The sequence below is a fragment of the Typopeltis vanoorti genome, chromosome 4 (assembly GCF_054136105.1).
Source record: "Typopeltis vanoorti isolate ZY-2024b chromosome 4, IOZ_Tvanoo_1.0, whole genome shotgun sequence".
NCBI lineage: Eukaryota > Metazoa > Arthropoda > Arachnida > Uropygi > Thelyphonidae > Typopeltis > Typopeltis vanoorti.
The window spans coordinates 42,292,909-42,318,636 of NC_143552.1; the positions used below are offsets into that span (position 1 = coordinate 42,292,909).

General features: G+C 36.1%; 1 protein-coding gene across 2 annotated transcripts in view; it reads right to left on the minus strand.

The window, feature by feature from the left end:
* Positions 1-25,728, minus strand: part of Zip99C (Zinc transporter Zip99C) — a 252,260-nt gene that overhangs the window by 81,338 nt on the left and 145,194 nt on the right. For both annotated transcript variants that reach the window (XM_090391764.1, XM_090391763.1), the window contains exon 5: positions 24,973-25,062. In XM_090391764.1, the coding sequence (XP_090247890.1) occupies positions 24,973-25,062 (90 nt within the window). The remainder of the gene's footprint in view (positions 1-24,972; positions 25,063-25,728) is intronic.

Consider the following 25,728-nt stretch of genomic DNA (forward strand, 5'->3'; position numbering starts at 1 on the left):
TAAGGAATTATTGTGTACTGCCTTAATTCATAAGTGATCAGTAGTATTTCATGCAAGAACGTTTGTTTATGTGTATAGTGACCGACGATTAATTCAGTTATTGCTTATAAGAATTATTTTAATGAGTACCGTTTACTGTTTAAAGTGTTTACAGTTATAAAAAGTGTATATGTTTGTATAAGTAGATGAAGATAGAAGATTATTGGTAAGATTATTCCAACCATTAATATTTCTATACAGAGAAGTGTGTGAGTTTCATCCTAGAATTTCCTTATACTAACAGTAACTATTGCGGAAGTTAGCTAAAGTGTAAACTTAAAAGTGTTTGTTTGTGAAGAGGTGTGTTACTGCAATTTTTATTGTATTTGGAACTTAAGGAAATGTAAGAAGACTGTATTAGAGATAACAGATTTACCATTGTCTGAGTTTGAATGAAATATTTTAATTAGTGATTTGAAGTTAAGTGTAAAATTTGTGATTTTAAAATTAAATGTTTGTTTTTGTTAATCAAAAGTTGTATTTTGGCTGAATCTCTTTTACTGCACCATTCATAAAATATTCGAACCAAAGCGGGTAAATTAAGTAAGTTAAATATTCTCGGCCAGTATATATAATATTAACACCTAAAAGGAGAGATAGTTGTGAGTTGGTTTATCTTCAATTCTTGAACTAATTCAGATATAAAGTGGCACAGTCTTTAAATATAAATTTTCTTTATATTTGAATTAGAAATCAACTAGCAACCTTCTATTTTGTTTAAGAACATCATAGTAAATAACATGTCGGATCCAAGGTATAGATTAAGAAGAAGTAGGATCCAACATTTGCTACTGTAAATTTATGCATTTTGGGATAAACAAATTACAAGCTGTGTATCCCATTAATGGCACTGTACTCCAGGAAATAGATGAAGCTAGAGATTTAGGGGGGGGGGGGTAGACAGAGAGTTCAAGTTTAGAGGACATATTGCTAAGGTTACTTAGCAATATGTCCTCTAAACCATAGGCCTTCTTATGTGATCTTCCATAGCCATAAGATTACTTGGCTATGGAAGATCACATAAACAAGTAGAGATAAGAAAGTTGTCATTCCTCTTAGAAGGCCTTGATATGTCCACATCTGGATTATAGTGCTCAAGTCTGGTCTCCTGGATTTCTTGGGGATGAGGAAATGGTAGAGAAGATTCAGAGGCAAGTGACCAAGATGGTGAGTGTTTATGGAATGTTCTCTATGAAGATAGATTGAGGGTGTGTGGATTGCAGAAGTTGGTTGATATGAGAAAAAGAGAGGGTATGATAGAAACATTTAAGTTACTTAAAGGATTTTATAGGATTTATGCAGGAGAAATATTTCAGCACTTGGCTTGAGGGGCCAGAACAAGGGGGGGGGGGTCAATTCCTAGAAGTTGAATAAAGGTGTGGTTAGTAAGGGTATGATGCTTGGAGAGTTGTGAATGAGTGGAATGGGATGCCAGAGTCAGTTGTGAGTGCTTTGTCAGTTAATGGGTTCAAGGAGAGGTATGATAGATTGTGTGGATAGTTTGGGCGTCCAGTGATGAATCTTCAGACTCCATGGAGCTGCCCGTATAATAATAATAATAATACAAGGCGCATTCAAAATAAGACTGAACTACAACATTTTAAGCACTGTCCCCCTTCAAAGTAGTTCCCTCTACTGGTGATGCACCATTCCCAACAATGGAAGAAATGTTGGAATGCTTCCTGGAATGCACTTTCTCTGATGACATGTAGTTCTCTTACCGCATTTTCCTGAATCTCCTCTATGGTTTGAAACGACATCCTTTCAAAGTGGTTTTAAGGTCTCATCTCTTATTATGTGTTCTTAAGATATTTTTCATTGCCATTTGCATTGGCAAGCGGTTCCTGACTGATTTCAACACAGTTCTATTTCTGATCGTCAGTCAACAAACACTATGAATTTTGCACTGACATGATGCATCTGAATTTTTCAGTCAAACTTTGATGGCAAGATCCTATGCTGATGCCCACTTCATCAGCAACTTCTTGGACAGTTAAACAATAATTTCCATGAATCACAGCACAAACTCTCTAGATATGGTGGTCATCTTTTAATGTGGAAGGTTGTTCAGGCCTGGGATCTTCACCGACTGATGTTCTTCTCTTTTTAAAATGCTAAACCACTCATAGCACTGCGTACAGCTCATACAGTCCTCCCCGTATGCTTGGTTAAGCAAATGAAATGTCTCTGTAAAATTTTTTACCAAGTTTGCAGCAAAATTTCACACACACAAATTGTTCTTCAAGCTCTTTCATTATCACTCTGTCACTAATCTGACGAACAGCTTGTGCACGTGCTCACTTCAGCAGATGTAACTCGATGATTAATTCTCGTAGCAGAAGGGGGAAATGGCAGTTTGTTGTCAAAACCTGCTGCTATGTGCATAGCCACAGCACAATCTCTGTGCCATTTGGCACGCTATTTAAAAAGTTCAGTCTTTAATTGAACACTCCTCGTAATCATTCACAAAAAATAGGTGTTATCAAAAGCTTTGTGCATTGAGCATGCACAATTTGTTCTTCTGAGTCTTCTATTAAAAGAACTAAATAAAATAAAACTTACTCTAATATTTAATGGATACAAAAAGACCTTTACACAGAAAATATCTGATAATTGTCATCCCTCTTCCAGACTGCAATCTGATGTTTAAAGGATTAGCATACCCTACCTTAAAAGGAACATCTGAACAAATAGCAAGGACCCTTTGCAGACATAATTTGTATACCACCTTCAAACTAGCCCAGAAGTTGACATCTTTCTTACTGCCTATCAAAGATACATTATGTTTTAATAAGGGAAAACCATGAGCAGACATATAAATACAAAATTAATAATGGAAAAACTCACGTAAAAAGATCATTTAATAGTATAATTTTCGCCTGCATGTCACAGGCATCTTCAGTACATTTTAAGCTGAAATTAAACAATAACTGACAATTCCAAAAAGCGCCACCTAAGTAGCTAATGTAAGATAACTAAAAAGGTCAATAAATTTCCTAACTAAAATAAAATAAAATAAAATAAAATAAAAAATTATATATACAATAAAAAGTTAGGAAAGATTAGCTGATTTATGAAGTACTATCTCCCATAAAGGGGATAGACGTAAACCATCAGATCTGTTTAAGTTAGGAGAGTGAAGTAAAGTTTCACATGTTTCTTTATAAAGCCGTTCCATGAGGAACCGACTTTTGTCTTTTTCAGACTCTATGTCTAGTGATGATGGCATGTTCAGCAAGTCCAGACTGTTCAGGTTCAAGGTATTGAATATAAGATTGGTGTTCTTCTAGCTGAATAGAGGCAGATCTTCCTGTTTATCTGAAATAAGATAATCCACAAGAGCAAGGAATCTGGTAGACATCTGGATAATTAAGATGTGATAGCTTGTCCTTATGAGAAGTGAGATAGGTGGAGATTTTTCTGAATGGACGAAAGGCAACAAAAATATTCAGTGGTTTTAAAACTTGCTATACATTCACTAATGCCTTGTACATAAGGGATAGGAATGCGTGTTATTTCTTCTGTATTTGAAGAGGAAGACATATTAAAACTACTCAAAGCTCTTTTGATGAAGGAATTCTTATATCCATTAGATAGAAAGGAAGAAATAGTATATTGCAGTTCTTTCTGTAATAGATCGTCTGAAGAACAAAAGGAGTGGGCCTGATGAACCAGACCCACTCCTTTTGTTTTAATAGTTCCTGCCTTTTGACTGGGATGGTGATGAGATTCAGCATGGATATAATGGTCTGTATGAGTCTTCTTTCTATAGACAGAAATGTAGGTTACCATCTGATTGGTGAAGAATTAAAAGATCTAAAAAGGCTAACTGCTTATTTGATTCTACTTCTAGGGTAAACTGGATCCTTGGATGAAGTGCATTTAACTTACAGAAAAACTGTTGAAGTTCATCAGAAGAGCCATTCCATATAGCAAAAATGTCATCAACATATCTGAACCAATGAGTAGGTCTGGGAGAAATGTTGTCAAAGATATGTTGTTCAAAATGTTCCATAAAATCTCCACCTTTCTCACTTCTCCTAAGGACAAGCTTCCACATCTTAATTAACAAAGTGTCAACCCGATTCCTTGCTCTTGTGGATTATCTTATTTTGGACAAACAGGAAGATATGCCTCTATTCAGCTAGAAGAACACCAGTCTTATATTCAATACCCTGAACCTGGACTTGTAGAACATGCCATCATCACTAGACATAGAGCCCATTGGAAAAAGACAACAGTCCTTCATAAAAGTCGGTTCCTCATGGAACGGCTTTAAAAAGAAATGTGAAACTTTACTTCACTCTCCTAACTTAAACAGATCCGATGGTTTACGTCTATCCCATTTATGGGAGATGGTACTTTATAAATCAGCTAATCTTTCCTAACTTTTTATTGCATATATAATTTTTTATTTTATTTTATTTTTAGTTAGGAAATTTATTGACCTTTTTAGTTATCTTACATTAGCTACTTAGGTGGTGCTTTTTTGGAATTGCCAGTTATTGTTGAGTCTCGGGTCTGGGTTAGTCCCAATGGGGTGGTGGAAAGAGGGGAAATAGTTCCACTGCATAAAGGAGGTTCCGAGACTGCTGTTGTAAATTACCGACCAATCAACATATCAGGAATCGTTGTCAAGGTCTTGGAGAAAATAATCAAGCGGAAAATACAGGATTGGATAGATGAAAATGGGATACTGTATGGAGGATAGCATGGTTTTGTGAAGGGTAGATCATGCCTCAGTAACTTGCTCACGTTTTATAACACAGTGACAGCTGAACTGGATAAGGGTAATGGGTTTGTAATGATTCTACTGGACCTTGCTAAGGCCTTTGACAGGCTACCACATAGAATTCTAATCAGTAAACTGCAGCATATGGGGATGGATATAGGGTTGGTGAGATGGATAGGAGGGTGGTTGATGGAGAGATATCAGAGAGCGGTTTATTCAGGAGTAGAGTCCAAAAGACGGCCTGTGACTAGTGGTGTGCCGCAGGGTTCTGTTCTTGGATCACTGCTGTTCAATTTGTTCATTAACGATATAGGAAAGGATCTGAGAGGAACTGTTCACTTGTTTGCTGATGATGCCAAGTTGGGTAGAGCAATAGTGAGTGCACAGGATGTCAAAATTTTGCAGGATGATTTCGATAGTTTAGAGGACTGGGCTAAAGAGAATGGATGTCAATTCAATGTGGCAAAATGTAAGGTTATGCATTTGGGGTAAAAAGATTAGCAGCAGTATATCACATTGGTGGAACTGTACTCCAGGAGATTGACGAGGCCAGGGATTTGAGAGTGTTGGTGGATAGGGAGATGAAGTTTAGGGGGCACATCGCAAAAGTGGCTAAATCAGCTCATCAGATCACTTGGTTGCTGAAAAATACTTTGACAAGCAGAGAGAGACAGGTTATTGTTCCTCTGTATCGTGCCTTGATAAGGCTCGATCTCGACTAGTGTGTCCAGATATAGGCACCAGGGTTTCTTATGGATGGGGAGGAGGTTGAGAGGATCCAGAGACAAGTGACCAAGATGATAGCAGGTCTACAGAATGAACCTTATGAGAACAGGTTGAAGATTTGTGGGTTGCAGAAATTGGTTGATAAGCGGAAAAGGGGTGATATGATTGAGACATTCGAATTACTGAAGGGTTTCTATAAGATTAATTCTCAGAAGATATTTTTGAGAATAGGATTGGTGGTAGGAGGACTAGGGGCCATACATGGAAGCTGGGCAAGAGTGTGGTTAGCAGGGGGTGTCTGTTGTGGGTGTAATGACTGAATTAGTGAATGAGTCATTGCGTGGGTGCATAATGAGTTTAAGGCAAGGTATGATAGATACTGTATGAATGTCGAATAGTTGTTCTTAGCATGATATTAGGGTCTCCCTCAATGAGTCTATGGACTCCTTGGAATTGTCTGTAATAATAATAATAATTGTTTAATTTGAGCTTAAAATGTACTGAAGATGCCTGTGACACACAGGCGAAAATTATACCATTAAATAATCTGTTTTACATGAGTTTTTCCGTTATTTATTTTGTATTTAAGATACATTATCACCTCTATCCTTGCCTAGTGTTTATTGAATACCCTGTTTTGTTCATGTTTGCTACTTTTGACAGAATGGCCATTCTGCTACTATTAGAATCTAAGAACATCAAGATCATATAAGATATTTAGAATATGAAGGTTCAGGTCTTGCTTTTCATGCTGTCAACACTAGACATAAAGTTCACTGGAACCATATACCAAGATGTTACACTATAGTAGGTTAAAATTTGTCTGTTTTTCAAATCATATGAAGCACTATGCTACCATCATAATCTTAATTGGATGGACTGTATACCTATCTCTAAGATTAGGAAAGTGATCGCTGCTAATTGTTTATAATTTTTTTTATTTAATTAATTATGCAACTATACCCATGTCTCTGAACTCTAATAGTGTTTACTCATACTGTACAGCTGTGACCGAGACACATGATATTATACACATGCTGTATGACTCCTCCTTGTGTTCAGAATTTAAATGTTGCTACCAGTTCTTTCGCTTTATGAATGAAACTCGTGACATATAGAGCAAAATATATAGGATAATAAATTTTATTCAGTTTTCTCTTACGTGTGTAAAGCCATGAATTAAAAAATTATACATTGAATGGTCAGGCTCTAGAAAAAAGTCAATGAGTACACTTTTATATTAGTAAGACAACTAATAAAGCCCAACAAACATCTTGCAGGTTTAGTTAAGAAAGACTTTACTGGTAGTATAAAGGAAAGTTATCTCAAGAAAATCAAATGTATTAAGAGAAAATTCACTAAGAGTTTGGAGGAATTATATCATGACAGTTATGAGAGTCAATTAATTCATTATACAAGACTTATTTTTAACTGTATTAACAAGTTAGTAGAATTCTTCATAGTCACGGCTGACTCAAAAAATAATCTTTTGGATCTGTAATGACTTCTGAATAGCACATTAGTTTTCTTTCATCTAATCCTGTGTGAAGGGGGTGTCCAAAGCATGGACTGCCAGTCCTGACTGTCATAATAATGGCAATGAATGCCTTTTTTATATTCTTCCAGACAGATGTTAATAGATCTTCCTATCTTCCCATAGTAAGCCAAGTCATAGTCACAAGCAACTTCATACACTCCAGAGTATGCTAGAGAGTGAAGTTTATCCTTAGGAGAACAGATTCGAGTTTCCAATTTAACATGAGGTTAGAATGTGGTGCGAAGGCCATGTTTCATTAGTACTTTGGCTATCTTTTCTGATGTACCTCTGACATCAATAGGGAATAGAAATTATAACGTTGTGTTCCTGTGTATTAGAAGCGTAATGGGGCTATGTAGTATTTTATCTATTTTGTAAAAATTGTAGCCACTGGCCAAGAAAGTATGGTGTAGATATTTGAGTTTTGTAACCGAGATGTATCATTAGAACAAATGGCTCTGTGTTTAAGTGTTTTTAAAATACCATACTGTTGGGCTGGATGATGATGATGTGATTGTTCATGTATATCTTCCTGTGTGTGTTGGCTTAAATGGAAAAAGATACTGAGCCATCTGAAGGGCAGGTGACTAATGTATCAAGAAAAGGTAAGCAGTTATTAGATTCTTTTTCTACTGTGAAGTGGATTTTGGGGTGTTGGCTGTTTAGGTAGGTGACAAAAGCATCTAAAGTGTCTTGTCCATGGGGCCAAATGGGAAACATATCATCACCACACCAGGGGCTTGTATGTAGCTGTGGTAGGTATTTTATTTTCAAAGTATTCCATGTAAAAGTTTGCTAAAGGAGGGGGGGGGGAGACCCATAGCAGTACCATTAATCTGTTTGCAGATTTTTCCTTCCCATGTAAAGTAACCTGTATACATAGTAAATTTGAATGAATAATTCAAAGATATCAGGAGGAAATTTAGACTTTATCACATCAAGAATGTCTATTAGTGGTACATTGGTAATAAAGACATGACATCAAATCTAACTGTTATATATGAATTTTTAAGGATATGATTTGAAATGGACTGAGTTTTTTTTACAAAAGTAGAGGAGTTGCCAGTGGGGGGGGGGGGGGGAAGAGACCTCGCAAACTGCTGGGAAAGTTTCCATGTGGGACTGTCTGTGCTATCAACTATAGGGTGTAGGTTTGTAGATTTTTGGTAATCTGTAAATGCAGGGTGGTGTAACATGAATAGGTTTTATTTTTTTGATGAGTTCTTTGGGCCACAAAGTCACTTTTTCAATAATTTGCAAACTTTTTTCCTTGGAGACATAGTGGGTCTCTATCTATAATTTGGTATGTAGAACCGTCACATAGGAGATCTTGCATTTTTTGTTATAAATCTCTTGATCCATGATAACTGTTACATTTCCCTTATCAGCTTTTGTAATACAATATTTTTATTATTATACAACTTTTTTAAGGCAGCTATTTCATTCCGTGGTATATTACTTTTTGGTGGTTGAGTCTTGTTTAGGTTGCTTGCTATGTCTAAATGCACATTATTAGCTATTGCAGGTGGAAGATGGTAGATGCACCGTTCTACATTCATCATGATTTCTAATTTTGGAATTTGTCTGGGTGTAATGGCAAAGTCATATATATCTCATATACAAGTAGCCAAAAGGTGCTTGACCTTATTAATAAAAATCTCTTGATGAGAGAAAGATGTAGAAAGTGTTTTCACATTGGGTGTATTATATGTTAAAGTTACCAAGAAATTTTATACTTGTATAAATTATATACTATATAATTATATATGCTAGCAAAGGTTGGTCAATTGGTAGAGCCTCTGCTACTAATGGCTTAAGCAAAAAGTTAAGCAAGTTTGAGCACAATTAGTAGTTGGAAGGGGATCGATTATTTGATGCTGTTGCCACACTCTCCCTCGATGAGTCTTTGGACTCCCTGGAGGTGTCAAATAATAATAATAATAATAATAATAATAATAATATATAAGACTTCTGCATTACTTCAACCTTGGTATCTCTCCCGGGTCAGGTTCCCACTGAAGAGACCTCAATGAAGGTCGAAACCAGTCTGTGTAGTGGCCCTTCTCACTATGTATAGCATCATACATGTCAGAAAGGGGGTGTGCTTTGCATTATGGGATACGTACTGAGGCAAGCGATATGAGGTCATAAGCCTCTATATACAAGTAGCTGAAGCGTGAATATATTTCACATGCAAAACATTGTTTTGCTTCCTTGGGAAAAGGATTAAAACCAAGTATAAAATTTCTTGGTACTTTTAATGTATAATACACCCAAGGTAAAAAAACTTTCTACACATACACACACACTAAGGAAAACCTAGCTTAACTTTGATATGTGCAATAATCAGTTAGCACGATTGAGTGAAATGACTATTTCCCACTTTAAGCGAGTGATTAATCAGTTAATATGATTTTTTTACGTTATGCGAAATTTTTTGTCACCAATCTGCAGCGAGCAGAAAAACTGGAAGTCATTAAGAGACATGAAAGTGGCACTAGTAATACAACCACTGTGCGAGACCTGTAATACAGTGAGTCTACAGTTTGCACTATATTAAATAAGAGCAAAGAATACAAAGAACAAGGAAAGTTGCTACTGGTTCTTTAAGCATGCAGATCACCCAAAATAGAAGCCATTTAATGATAGAGATGGAGTGTCTTCTATCACTCTGGATTGAGGATTATAACCAAAAAAGAATACCTATTAGTACAAGGAATATTCAAGCAAAACCTCTCAATATTTTTACCTCATTTGAAAGAGACCAAATTTCAAGAGGAATGTGAAAGATTTACTGCGAGTTTAGGATGGTTTGACCATTTTAAAAATCAAGGTGGACTGCGTAGCTTAAGAATAACTGAGGAATCTGCTAGTGCTGATAAAGATTCTGTGGCCAAGTTTCCTGAAGAATTGCAAAGGATAATTTAGGAGGGTGATTATGACAATCACAAATATTCAACGTCGACAAAACTGGTCTCTTTTGGAAGTGCATGCTAACAAAAACTTTCCTAGCTAAAACTTAAGTATCTCAACCAGGATACATAGTATCTAAAGATCGTCTTTTATTTTTATGCTTTTATAACTTGGATTAATGAACTGGATAATGGAGATGTAACAGAGTTGCTCGATTCCCATTCAGAACAGTTACGGAAATTATCTCCTTCAACTAGAAGAACAGCATGCATATGAAGAAGAAGATAAGGAGTGCGAACAAGAAGAGAATGTTATGACTAAGAAGCTAAGTGCAAAAGAAATTGTTTTCAATCACAATGAGGAAATTTTGTTTGATGCTCATCCTGATATGGAACGAAGCTTTGAAGTCTGCCGAAATCTTGATAAAACAATCGCCAGCTATTGCAAATTGCATAATAAGATGAAAAAGTCGAGCACAATTCAAACATCTTTACTTTTTTTTTAATTTTTTGTAATAATTTTTTGTAAAAAAGTTGCTAAATCAAATGTTTAGACATTAAATAAAAATTTAAGCAATTCATTTTTATTAATTTTGATGATTTTATCCTCTAATATAGTTTATACTGTAATTTTTTTTCCAAATTTACGCTAACTGACGGATAAATTATAATTACTGCTATTGTTTATTGTATTTGCTTAACACGATTTTGCTTAGCACACATTAATTGATGAATTAATTAATCACATTAAGCAAGGTTTTCCTCTGTGTGTGTGTGTGTGTGTGTGTGTGTGCACGCGCGCTAAGTTCTCATCACTTTCCTTGGTATCCCATAATGCAAAGCACATCTCCTTGTGGACATGTATAATGCTATGCATTATGGGAAGGGTCGCTACCCAGACCTGTTTCGACCTTTATTGAGGTCTCTTCAGTGAGAGCCAGACCCAGAGATGATACCAAAATTAAAGCAATGCAGAACTCATATTTCCATTAAGGAAAGTGATGAGAACTTAGTCCACCTTTGCCACGAGTTTCCCCCTGTCCTGAAGATACTTCAGGTGCAAACTTTGTTTGCTTACACTTGGATAAAAGATTAAACTAAATATATAATTTATAGTCTAACCAAGTGGGGGAAAAAAAACTTCCAACATTCCTAATCCAGAGTAATTTAATAATAAGGTGTGACACCTTTTGACGACTGGCATATGGAAATATGAGTTCTGCATTGCTTCAACCTTGGTATCACCTCTGGGTCTAGCTCCCACTGAAGAGACCTCAATAAAGGTTGAAACCGGTCTGGGTAGTGACCCTTCCCATAATGCATAGCATTATACATGTCCGCAAGGAGATGTGCTTTGCATTATGGGATACTAAGGAAAGTGATGAGAACTTAGTCCATCTTTGTCACGAGTTACCCTAGTCCTGAAGATACTTCAGTGCAAACTTTGTTTACTTATGCTTGGATAAAGGATTAAACTAAATATATAATTTATAGTCTAACCAAGTGGGAAAAAAAACTTCCAATAACCTTCAACACCTAAGCTTATCTGTAAGATTAATTCATTATAATTAATCTGATGGAATTATTTAAGAGAAAAAGATCTGATTTAAGTTTATAAGTTCAGAGTGTGTGTGTGTGTGTATAAAAGACTGCAAATAATATAGACGACAACTGAACTGTTACTATTGATGACAAATTAAATTATTGACAGTGAATTTCTGATTAGAATAAGTCATTCATTTTATGTTTCAATTAAGAAATAATTTTTTATGTCACTCTCACCCACAATTTTATTTACCTTTTTATGTTTTTTGGTTCAACTTTAGAAGATACTTCAGGCCTCGAAGAAACAGTGCAGTTGTCTCACACCAAGCAATGAAATTCATTTTTCATCTAAAAACAATCACAAACCATTTAGTGAACCTAGCTGGCATTTGAGATTGATGTTTTATGTGGATTGACAGTAGCAAAGTTATTAAAAGCAGTAATGCTGATAATGAATGAATGAGTGGAATTGTCATTTTCATGTTAATAAGTGCAAGGTGTTGCACTTTAAAGTACAGTGGTGCAGTGGTGGGACTGTATCTAGTGGTTTAATGTGCTCAAGATGGTGGATAAGATTTAGGTTTCCTCTGGCATCTATTTCCTGTTTGTCATCACCTCCAAAATCACTAGCCTCATCATGTAAAGAAAAAAAAAAATTCCAATAATGTAACAGACAGCTTGTAATCTTATCAGGCCCAATGTGCCTAAGCTTACACTTTATCATACTGGTAACTATTATCATTTTCTACACTGCCAGTCTATTTAAATTATCCTTAAGATTCTGTGGAGAATATTGTGTGTGTGTGAGAGAGAGACCACCAGCCAGTTTATTAGTGACCCAAAGTAACTTTAAAGTGTTTGTTCTCCTTTTTGTCTGGAGTCAGGATTTCTAGATTATTTAATCATTAACCTAACTACAGTAATGAAAATGTACTATAGGTTGTCAACTTTTGGCAATTCATATAAAAAATAAAATAATAAAATTATTTCTTCTTCTTCTGCTTCCATCATCTTCCTTCTGTTTACATTCATTCAAGCTATCATTCAACAGTCATACTTCTTCTTACCGCACAGAGAAAGAAAAGTAACATTTGCTTTGGCCTGCTCAGCTAATTTTCTTTCATAACTTGATTTTATCTGTGACTATTCATACACTCTACAATGAAATTCATCTTTCATCAAAAACAATGACAAACCATTTGGTGAACCTAACTGGCATTTGTGTTTGATGTGGATTGACAGGAGCAAAGTTATTATGCACTTCACTGGTGGTGAGCTCTCTGATTACATTTTTTCTTATATTCCTTCCACAACAACTTTTTTTTTTTTTTTTTGCAGCTTCTCTCTGTCTCCACCACTCAATCCACCAACTACACCAACACCATCTACTACCACCACTAGTATTTTCATAGACAATCACAAACATCCATGCCATGGCAGGATTCAAACCTACAGCCTTTTGGCTGGAGAATGGATACACTAACCATTCGGTTATATCCCTTGATCATTTTTCATGCACTGTTAACATCCTTTCCTTGCTACTTTTGATGGTATGACAGTGTTTCTAGTCGCTTCCTATGTTTGTAATAATTACTGGCTCTGTGGTTCAACATACTTGGTCATCTGCCCAGTGAATACTACATGATCATTCTTCTCGGTTTGAGGTAATTTTTCCCACCTTGGTTGTGGGTGGATATTCTGATGCTATCATCATCTGCCAGGGATTTTCCTTCTAATAAACAGGCTACAGAAAAATGCATGCAAATTTTAAAGACATAACACTGGCCTCATAGCCTTAGTTGCTTCAGCCATAATTCCAAATAACCACACCACCACCAGATTCAGCACTCTCAAACTCCTTGTTCCCTCCATCACATGCTGTTTTAGGTGATGTATATCTATCAGCAGCTAAGTAACCATTTATTTTCTTCCTTACAATCTATGTTCCTGTATATGAAGTTCCATCACCTATAATAATTGCTTACCCTGTCCTGATTGAGCTAATTTGTTAGTGTATGTTTTCTACATCTTCCTGTGCACCTCAGGCCTATCGTAGCAAATAACTATATATTTTATCCAACAAAGTAAGATATAAAGTCCCTATTCCCACACCAGAAAGCCTCAAATGCACTGCCTCACAATCTTACTATGGCCTTCTTGCTGAACTTTAACTCTTTCTGTTGCATTTCTTCTGCTGTCATCGTCAGTCCTCTTTTCCCTCTTCTATTCTCTCTCTCTCTGTCTTCCCTGAAAATACAATATCTCTCACATTTTCTCCTTATAACTATATCCTCCTCCATCTCATAAATGCCTATACCTTTTGGCTAACTAAAAATTCCTCCCCTTTATTCATGATGCTTCTCTCAATAATATACATAAATTGGAACATCCTCCCTCTTTGCCCACAGGTACCCAATGAATCTTTTAATGACTGTTTCTTTTTTCATCCCTACACATGAGGCAACTGTCCTCCATGGTGGAGAGGACCTTCCAGTGATTGATACTGACTCTTTTCATTTTTCTTCTTCTTTCTATGCTTTTCTTCCTATATTCATTGCTCTGCTTCTCCTGAGTATTTTTTCACATTCTTGTTTTCCAGACTATTATAACTGGGATCCAATGCCTTGCCACCTTGTTTGCCATGTGGTAAGACTTGTGAACATCTGTAAAGCTTTAGATAGGGGGAATCCTGGTCTCTCACTATTTTCGTCCCTGCTTCAGCAAGATGGGTAGTCTTGGATGTCCTAACTAGGATCAATTGGCTAGTCTACTTACCTGCAAGGGTCAGTGGTGTTGTAGTAAGTCTCATTCTCCCATGGTTTGAGAGAGAGAGTCCAAGGTTTGCAGTAGTCTGGTATGGTGCCCAGGGTAGCCCTGGCATTCCACTATCAAGCACATTCATTGCTTGCCAGACAGTGAGTGTCTATATGTGGCTCCATGATGGGAGAGCTCTAACAGTGAACCTCCTATTGAGGATGAGTAATTTTTCATCCTCATGTTTAGCAGGAGTCCTTAACGAGCTCCAATCTAGTATAGAAACCATTTGCACATTAACAGAAAACAAATATAAGAAACAGAGAACATCAGAGACATCATCAAATATACCATCTCTCCTAATTATACATTCAACAGGTGAACATCAACAGGGTACTTTGTATCACTCTTTTTTTTTTATCTAGAAGTGTTTGGAAGGGTTGGCAGAATCCCCAAAATCTATTAAGAAAACTACATTCATAGGACATCCTTGTTAAAGAAGCCTCCTGTAAGCATTAAACTCTTTCGTGTAATATCAATTGAGAAAATACCAATCATGGAAATACCCATCATGAACTTTCGTCATGGAGTAATATCAGAGTAGGACCTTCTCAATGTTCTGAACTGAAAGACCAAGGAGTGACAGCCATAAGAATCCTCATATGTGGGAATGGTTACCTGGTTCTGGACAGGCTTATTATCTTTACATTGGTAGTTTCATACCTGAAACTACCAATATGCAAGCAGGGTATTCAAAAACCCAGAAATGTAGTTATTCTCAGATTGCATCTCATTGCTCTGCCACCTGAAAATATCCGAATTGTGATGGAGAACACTCAGTCTACTCACAAGCATGGAATGATGAAAAGGATATTGAAAAATCAAGAAAGAGAACAACTTTCTGTCAGTGAAGAGGAAGTATGCCACAATACCTAGCGGTAAACCCTCTTCTACTGAGAAGACAACTGCAAAGAAAGTGTCAAATGGGACCTTAACATGTATGACTGTCCTGCCCTCACATAACTGCACTATCCTTGAATGGCATCATTTGCTTGCGATCTTCTTAGAACAAATCAGAAAATATGTACTATACAGAAGTCATTACAGGTCAGAAAGATTATATTTAAAGACAGCCATGGCTATGAAGCATTCTCCTAACCTGAACAAGTATGGTTGCATTAATATGCCAAAAATTAGGGAGATTGTTATCGTAAGACCAACTCCTACAAAGCTGTAATACTTCTTTTTTACATTAGAGGGCCAAAGTCCTATGAGTGTGTTATAGTTAACACACATTCATTGTTGTGTGTTAACTGTAACATGTAGTGTGCACTGATATACTGGTTTGAAATTGAGCAAAATATAAGCAAGTTGTTTAATTTTGACAGTATACATCAGAACACAGAATTATAAGTAAAATAATTATTTATTGACTTATTGCTGATATTTCCTGGTGTTATAACCAACATCTTCAGAACACAAAACCAGAGTTTTTCACAGTATGCGAGACTACCACAACATCGTGAAACAAAGGGACTAGTTTAACAAAATTGTAGCAACAACACAAAGACTTAAGTCCTAATTAGACACACTCTATCTAAAAAAAAAAAAAAAGAGAGAGAGAAAGCAGGTACTAGTTATGTCTTAAGATGACTGTCTCCCAAATCTTAGGGAAATTTATACAGCCATATTTGTTGAGATTCGGAGTATGTTTCAAGGCTTCTGTTGCTTCTAAGAACAATCTCTCTGACTTGTAAAAGCTTCTGTGCAGTACTTTTGTTTTCTTCCAGTTGATCCTGTGTGCAGGGGGTATCCAAAACATGGTCCTCTAAGCCCGACTTACCATTGTGATAGTGCTGGATGTATCTTTTATGTTCACTGATGCGGATGTTCACAGTTCTTCCTGTTTGACTGTAGTAAGCTTGATCACATGACCAGGGTACTTTGTAGATTCCTGGATGTGATAAAGGAGGGATGCTGTCCTTGGTGAACAGATGAGGGTTGCTAATTTGACACACTGTCTGAATACAGTTGATGTTTATTAAGAATTCTAGATAACTTTTTTGATGTGCCTTTAATGTATGGGATGGTGACTGTTTTGTTGTAGTGCTCCATGGTGGATAGTGGGAGGAGTTTCTTAGGAGAATTTAATATTCTGTTTATCTTATGGGGATTGTAGCCATTGGCCAAGAAAGTGTAGCATAAGTGGGCCAGTTCAGCAGCAAGAGCATTGTCATTGGAGCAGATCGCTCTTGCTCTGTGGGTTAGCATTTTTTTTTAAGATACCATACTGTTGAGAAGAGTGATGGTGTGGTTGTTTGTGTAAATATCTCCCTGTATGTGTGGGTTTTCTAAAAACTGAAAATGATAAGGAACCATCTGGAAGACGTGTGATTAGTGTATCCAGGAAGGGTAGACAGTTATTAGCTTCCAGTACCATTGTAAAGTGGATTTTTGGATGTTTGCTATTTAAATGTGCTAAGAATGTATCCAACATGGCTGGGCCATGTGGCCAAATGGCAAGCACATTGTCAACATCAAAGTCAAAAACTGGCACCAGAAAAAGTTTGAAAATCTCCAACAATGCAGTGCAACACAATGACCACAATTACAACAAGGTTGCGCCGTTGTGAATTTATCATCGCTCACCTTAACCAAAGAAGGCATTAGTGCTTTAAGTCGGGGGGGCACAATTTTGCCTTTACTCCCTAAAAAGTTCCAAAAGCCGAAATAATGGTGTCCGTCAAATGGGGAATATACAACCTGCCTCCAGAAATAGACAATAACATACATTTAGATTTGGCCAACATCCTAATCCAGTGTAAGCCTCTAAGAAATAATATCCCTCATAAGGAAATCAGCTCTAAAAAAAGTTACATAATAATAACCAGATTATCATAACAAAAGCAGAGAAAGGGAATGCAACCGTGGTGATGGACACAACAGAATATGAAAACAAAATGCACACACACTTTTACAAGACCAGTCAACATACAAAATTATAGATAGCAATCCCACCAACACACAAAACAATTGTCGTCGTCGTCCGGTAGCATCCTCTAGCAAGAGGGTTGCAGCATATGAGCAGCTCTTCTCCATTTCTCTCTGTCTGTTGCTTCCATCATTCTTAAACCAGTCCATTCTACGATGTCATTAAACCACTCTCTAGTTGGTCTTCCACGTCTTCTCTTCCCCTCAACTTTCCCTTGTAATATAGTTCTTGTCAGGTGTCCCGAAGAATCTCTCAGAAGATGTACTGCAAATCTAGTCTTTCTTTGCATAATATTCTTTAATAGTGTTCTTTCCATCCCAACTTGTCTTAAAACTTCTTGCTTTGATATTCTTTCTGTATAGCTAATCTTTTCCATCTTTCTATAACACCACATTTCCAATGTATTAATTCTTTCCATATCTCTCTTTCTGAGTGTCCATGACTCACTTCCATAACTTGCAATACTCCAAACTGTTGCTTTAACTATTCCAATTCTAATGCCTATTTTAGTGTTCTTGTTTATTAAAATTCTCTTCATTTCCATAAATGCCGATTTAGCTTTGCCTATTCTATTTGTAATGTCCAACTCTGAAGTTCCTTTCTCTGAGATCCAGCTACCTAAATATTGAAATCTTTCCACTTCTTCTAAAATCTTTCCTCCACATCTTATTTTTACATTATCTCCTATTTTTCTACCCATTATCATTATCTTGGTCTTTTTTGTGTTAATTCTTAGTCCATACTCTTTACAAGAGTTTTCAATTCTTTGAATAATTTGTTGTAACCCATTTTCACTTTCTGCCATCACTACTACATCATCCGCATATCTTAAGTTATTAATGATTCTTCCGTTTATTTTTATTCCTTCTTCTACATCCTCAAGTGCCTCTCTAAACATTTGTTCACTATAAAAGTTAAACAATAATGGTGATAACTTGCATCCTTGTCTGACTCCTCTCTCCACTGGGAATTCTCCTGTTTCCTCTCCATTTACACACGCTGACGCTATTTGTGACCAATATAATCTGTTTAAAATTTCCAAATCATAAGAGTCAATATCAGTATTTTCTAGAATGTCAAAAAGCCTTTCATGTTTCACTGTATCAAATGCCTTTTCAAAATTTAGAAATCCCAAAAACAACTTTCCACCATGGTTTAGTGTTTTCTCCCCAATAATTCTTAGACAAGTTACAGCCTCTCTAGTTCCTCTGTTGGTTCTGAATCCAAACTGTTCCTCGTTCATTTCTTTTTCTATTTTATTCCTAATTTTCTCTAAAATTATTTGCACCAGAATTTTTGCTATGTGAGTTATAAGACTTATCGTTCTAAAATTATTACAGTCTAAAACTCCTGTCTTTTTTGGAATGGGGATAAAAATTGGTCTTCTAAACTCCTCTGGTAATTCTTCATCATCATCATCATCAAATTCCTGCCATGTACCCTCAAGGGGTGTACAGGATATGACAGTACTACATGAAAAAATTACATCATTACTAACTTCCTATCTACAATTTTCCTCCAAATCAGTCTGTTACTTGTCAAGACTGCAACATTATCAGATCTTATATTTCTATCGTCTAAGGCACTTTGTACCGTATCAATCCACCTATATCTTGGTCTTCCTCTGGGTCATTTTCCTGCCAACCTGGCAGAGAACACTTGTTTTGCTAATCTTTCCTCTCCCATTCTATTTAAGTGACCATACCACCTGAGATTAGCTCTGCTAACGCATTCCTGGATGCTGACAATGTCAAGTTCTTTCCTAATATCCTCATTTTTAATATGATATTGCCATTGATGCCATCTGTTCACGCCTCTAATCTTTCTCAGGACTCTCATATCTGCGGTCTCTAGTCTTTGGTCAAGTGTTTTACTTCTGACCCAGCTCTCAGATCCATAAGTTAAAACTGGTTTGAACACTGTCTTGTATACAGCTAATTTAGTGTTCCGACTAATTTCTCTCTTATTCCATATGAATTTATTCAATTGACTTCCTACCATACCAGCTTTGCTGATTTTGTTGTCTATTTCTATATTTAATTTACCATCTTCAGTAAAAATCGTCCCCAAGTAGCTGAAATGTTTTACTTGTTCAACAGGTTCTCCACTCACAGCACAGTTGACATTTTCAATTATTCTGCCTATTTTCATTGTCTTTGTCTTTTTATTGCTGACCTTCATACCATATCTATTACAACAGCTATTCAATTTAGTCAGAGAATCTTGCAGACCTGTAGCGGATTTATTTAGCAGTATAACATCATCCGCATAAAGCAAAGAGCTGACATTAACATCTCCAATTTTGATATCAGGTTTAATACCACTTTCCTTTATAATGTGATCCATATAGATAATGAATAACAGAGGGGATAATGTACATCCATGTCTCACACCAGATTTAACATTAAACCATCTTCCTGTACTTGCTTCAATTCTAGCTGCTGACTTACAACTCAAATAAAGACTAAGTATTGCTTGATATAATGCCCCATTGACACCATATAACTGCAGCGTATTGAATAGCTTCTCTCTTGGCACCTTGTCATATGCCTTTTCCAAATCGACAAAACTTAAATACAGATCTTTGTTATATTCCCATGCTTTCTCGACTATTTGTTGTAAAGTGAAGATCTGATCCTGACAGCCTCTATTTGGCCTGAATCCAGCTTGTTCTTCACCAAGCTTTTCTTCCACAATTCTTCTCAACCGTTTCTCAAGTATACTTGCATAGATCTTGCCAGGAACACTCAGTAGTGAAATACCTCTGTAATTCTCACATGCAGTTTTATTTCCCTTTTTATAAATGGGTACTATGAGAGCTCTACTCCAATCATCGGGAATTCTTCCCTCTGTCCAGGCCTTCTCAACTATGCAGTGCAGCCACTGTAAGACTTTTATACCACCATACTTCAGCATTTCTGGTCGAATATCATCTACTCCTGCTGCCTTTCCACATTTCAAGCCTTTGATGGCTTTTTCTACTTCAAGTATGGATATGTATTCCTGACTGCATGCCTGGTCAGTGTTTTTTTATCACTGTGCTGTCATCACTGCTTGTTTCATTTAGCAGTTTTTCAAAGTAATTACTCCATACTTAAAGGATATCTTTTTCTCCTGTTTTCATGTCACCTTTATCATCTCTAACTCCTTTAACAGCACTCTTTCCTCCATTCCTAAGCTTCTTCAACAACCTCCAGAATATTTTGCCACCTTCTTGATATTTATTTTCTATATTCTTGCCAAAGTCCTCCCATGACTTTTGTTTAGCTAGTTTTACACACTGTTTAGCTTTCTTACATTTGTCTCTGTATTCTGTAAGAGTAAAAGCTGACTTATTTGCCAGGAACTTTTGATATGCTTTCTTCTTTTCCTTCACTGCCTCTTTAACTTCCTGTGTCCACCAGGGAGTTCTGATTTTTTTATCCTTGCACACAACCTCACCACATGCCTCTCTGGCAGAATCAATCAATGTTTTCTTCAGAGTTTGCCACTGAATCTCCAAGGTTTGATTCCTGTTCTCAAACTCTTTCATTTTCTTTTCAATAATCTTTCTATATTTTAGTCTACAGTTCACATCTGAAAGCTGCTCAACTTTTATTCGCTTTAAAACTTTCTTACATGTCATTCTTTTCAATATGAAATTCAGTTTTAACCTGCTCATGACTAAATAGTGATCACTTCCAATTTCAAATCCTCTGTACACTCTGCTGTCCTGCACCAGGGAGAAAACATCACTATCAACAATAACATAGTCAATGAGACTTTTCTTATTCCTAGCCTCTTCTCTCCATGTGAATTTGTGCACATTTTTATGTTGGAACATGGTGTTAGTAATAACCAGCCCATGTCCTGAGCAGAAATCCAACAGATATTTGCCATTATTATTAGCTTTGATCTTTTCTCCAAATTTTCCCAAAATATTTTTGTATGCCTCACAATCATTTCCTACTCTGCTATTTAGATCCCCAACAAGGACCAACTTTTCCTTTTTCATTGTGTCAGTTGCTTTTTCTAAAGCATCAAAAAATTCCTCCACTTCTACCTTAGTAGAACCTTCTGTGGGACCATAGGCACAAATAAGTCTCATTGTCCAGTTCCCCATTCTCATATTTGCCCACATTACTCTACTTGAGACTGACTGCCATTCAAGAAGATTAGCCTCGTATTTTGTGTTGAATACTATAGCTACTCCTTCTTTTCCTTGATTGTCATTGCCTGAATATAACATTTTGTATTTATTGCTCAGAAAGATCTCACCAGTTTTGGTCTTTTTTGTTTCAGTCACCCTTATTATGTCGATCTGGTACTTATCTAATTCCTCTGGTCTTTTTTGGAATGGGGATAAAAATTGATCTTCTAAACTCCTCTGGTAATTCTTGTCCTTCATAAATTCCATTAATAATTTGCCATAACACTTCCATGCCTTTTTCACCTATATTCCTTATAGGTGAAAAAACAATAAGGTGCATAAATTACTGAAAAAAAAAAAAAAAAAAGTCACTTCCTGCTCTAAAGAAACAGTAAACAAACTCAAGCCCTTCCATGTTAAAACACCTAGGATATATGGAGCACCAAAAATTCACAAACAAGGTACACCCTTATGCCCTATTGTAGATAACATAAATAGTCCCACATACAAACTGGCTAGACATTTAGCTAAGCTACTAGCCACTCTCACAAACAATTCTCCCTCCTTTGTCAAAAATTCTGCCCAACAAAAAAGTATTTTAGAACACCATACCTTAAAAACTTCAGACTTAATGGTGAGCTATGCTGGCGATGTGCTTGCTATTTGGCCACATGGCCCAGGCATGTTGGATACATTCTTAGCGCATTTAAATAGCCAACATCCAAAAGTCCACTTTACAATGGAACTGGAAGCTAATAACTGTCTGCCCTTCCTGGATACACTAATCACACATCTTCCAGATGGTTCCTTATCATTTTCAGTTTTTAGAAAATCCACACATACAGGGAGATATTTACACAAACAATCACACCATCACACTTCTCAACAGTATGGTATCTTAAAAATGCTAACACACAGAGCTAGAGTAATCTGTTCCAATGACAATGCTCTTGCTGTCGAACTGGCCCACTTACGCCACACCTTCTTGGCCAATGGCTACAATCCCCATAAGATAAACAGAATACTAAATGCTTCTAAGAAACCCCTCCCACTATCCACCACAGAGAATTACAACAAAACAGTCACCATCCAATACATTAAAGGCAAATCAGAAAAGTTATCTAGAATTCTCAATAAACATCAACTACGCACTGTATTCAGGCCGTGTGTCAAATTAATCACTCTCATCTGTTCACCCAAGGACAGCATCCCTCCTTTATCATATCCAGGAGTCTATGAAGTACCCTGATCGTGTGATCAAGCTTACTATGGTCAAACAGGAAGAACTGTGGACATCCGCATCAGTGAACATAAAAGATACATCCAGCACTATCACTACAGCAAGTCGAGCTTAGCAGACCATGCTTTGGATACCCCTGCACACAGGATCAACTGGAAGAAAACAAAAGTACTGCACAGAAGCTTTTACAAGTCAGAGAGATTATTCTTAGAAGCAACAGAAGTCTTGAAACATACTCTGAATCTCAACAAATATGGCTGTATAAATTTGTCTAAGATTTGGGAGACAGTCATCTTAAGACATAACTAGTACCTGCTTTCTCTCTCTCTCTTTTTTTTTTTTTTTTAGATAGAGTGGGTCTAATTAGGACTTAAGTTTTTGTGTTGTTGCTACAATTTTGCTAAACTAGTCCCTTTGTTACACCATGTTGTTGTTGTTGTAGTCTCGCGTACTGTGACAAACTGTGTTTTTGTGCTCTGAAGATGCTGGTTATAACACCAGCGAAATATCGGCAATAAGTCAATAAATAATTATTTTACTTATAATTCTGTGTTCTGATATATATACCCTCAAAATTAAACAACATGTATGCCGAACACATAAGCTTTTCTACACAAAATATAAGCAAGTTAATAAACATTTTTTTTTTATAATTTAGTTCATTTGGTGTTGTAATACCATTAAAAATAAGCTATGAATAACTTTCAACACACCTAAGTTTGTCTATTAGATTAATTATTATTATTATTATTAGACACCTCCAGGGAGTCCATAGACTCATCAAGGGAGGGCACCTACTCTACAACTCTGTCTCCACCAACTGACCGCAACACCAACATCATCTACTGCCAACCACTACCACTAGTATTTCCACAGGCAATCACAAACATCCATGCCCATGGCAGGATTCGAACCCATAGCCTTTTGGCTGGAGAGCAGATACACTAACCACTCAGTCAGCCAGGCTGGCAATTCTTCTTCTTCTTCTTGAGTATTCTGCAATTGAGCAGGTTCTTCATTTAGTAGCAGAAACTTTCCTTCCACTCTCTTCTGTTCTGAGCCTTCTCCTTCAAGGTTGTGTACCTGTCTCCATTCAGCATGTCATCTAGCATTGTTTTCCCTACTCTTCCTCTGGGTCTTTTTCTGTCTATTTTTCCTTCGATGGCATCTCTTATGATTCCATTCCCTCTCAGAATATGCCTGATCCAGTTTCCCTTGCTTCTTTTTATCCTCCTTAACAGACTTCTTTCTTCTTCTTCTACTCTTTTTAAGACCTCTTCATTAGTTATTATATCTGTCCATTTGAGTTTTTTTTCATCCTTCTCCAAATCCACATCTCAAAGCTTTCCAAAATCTTAATTTCTTCTTTCTTCAATGTCCAAGTTTCAGCTGCATAGAGGGCAACACTTCACACATAACATTTTATTAGTCTTTTCTTTAGGTTTTTATCCATTTTACTTCTGAATAAATTCCATTTTCTATTAAAGGCATCTCTTCCCATCGCTATTCTTGCTTTTATGTCACTTTTACATCTTCCATCACTGCTAATAACACTTTCTAGATATTTAAATGTCTTGACTTGATTCAATTTTTCCCCATTTATTCTGATATCCATATTTGCCTCTTTCCTTGCTATTTTCATTACCTTTGTTTTTCTGATGTTAATTTTCATTCCATAATTGATACAGGATTCCAGTAATCTGTTCAACAGATGTTGTAGTCCTGTTAACAATAAAAAGATAAATAGCAATAAATAAGAGCTTAAAATGTCTTGATAATAGGCATAACTGTGTTCAAAATACCAATTTATTTTTTATTTTATTTTCAATAAAATAATAAAATAAAAAATAAACCACATGCACACAAGACACAGCTTCTTCACAAAATTTTAAAACATTGCAATGTTTGGCAATTTGTTTTAACGTGGTTTTTGGAAATTAAGAACATTAGGTTTTATACAGATGGCACAATGATAAACAAGGTATAATCACTCAACTGTTTTCAAAAAAATGTCACAATAACATGTTTAGATTGCTTATATATGCAAACCATCAAAAGATTTTATTTGAAATGAAACTGACACTAATTTTTAAGCTGAAATATTTTACTACTAAAAATATTAACATTTTTATAATAAAATGGATTATATTACCTTTTACTGAAAATTGTAAAATATATAGAACCTGGATAAAGTTTGTTAATATAAAACTGATAATTATCAGTAATAAATTTAAAGAAGGAATTTATGAATGTTAAGAACAATCAGCTATCACTGGACTCATGAGTATGTTATACTCATAAAAGTTTGATTATGACATTAATGCCACATGGCTAACTTTTAAATAACATGGGGAAAAATTACTTACTTTAGTTCCAACAAGGAAACTTGCTGCCACAGCTAGACCATGTGTAAAATTATCTATACCATTAGCAAACAGATTCAAATATCCAGCAACCTGAAATGAATGAAAAATGCAATTATGTGACGGGAGGAAGAGGAAATCTCAACAATAACTATTATGCAAATATCAAATTTATTAGAAGAAATAAACTAGTTACTACGTTATTTTCTGTTTGTTCTATTTTCCATTTTTCTAATAACCCACCTTACAACACTTTACGTTACGACAGTCTATTCATGTGATATTTTTAAATTATGACCAGTGCTCATTTATATACAATGTTGCATTCGCTCATACATGTTTTAGCAACATGATGCTGTGAGTGAACCAAATGCTCAGTGTTCATGAACGCAGTTTATTTACAACATCATTGTTCACTATATCTCTGTGTTTTGTTGTTTCATTCATTATGAACTGTTTATAACTTATTTTATTGCTGTTAGCAATGGCAGATAAAATTCAAAGTAAGGATGCTGTTGTTTCCAGTGAAAAGAAGACTCTGCAGACCTCTGAGGAGGTGCTTTAATTTTGGGGAACACGTTGAAATCACAGCAACTCATATCCAGTGAATAATACAGAGAATGTTCCAATACTTCCCATTGCCACGTGTCCAACATCTCTATCACCAACTACAACACGTGAGATTATGCATTGTTGTGCAACAAACATGGTGGAGAACCTGCGAAAAAATGTGGTTGGTTTCTCCTTAAAGCCAGATGT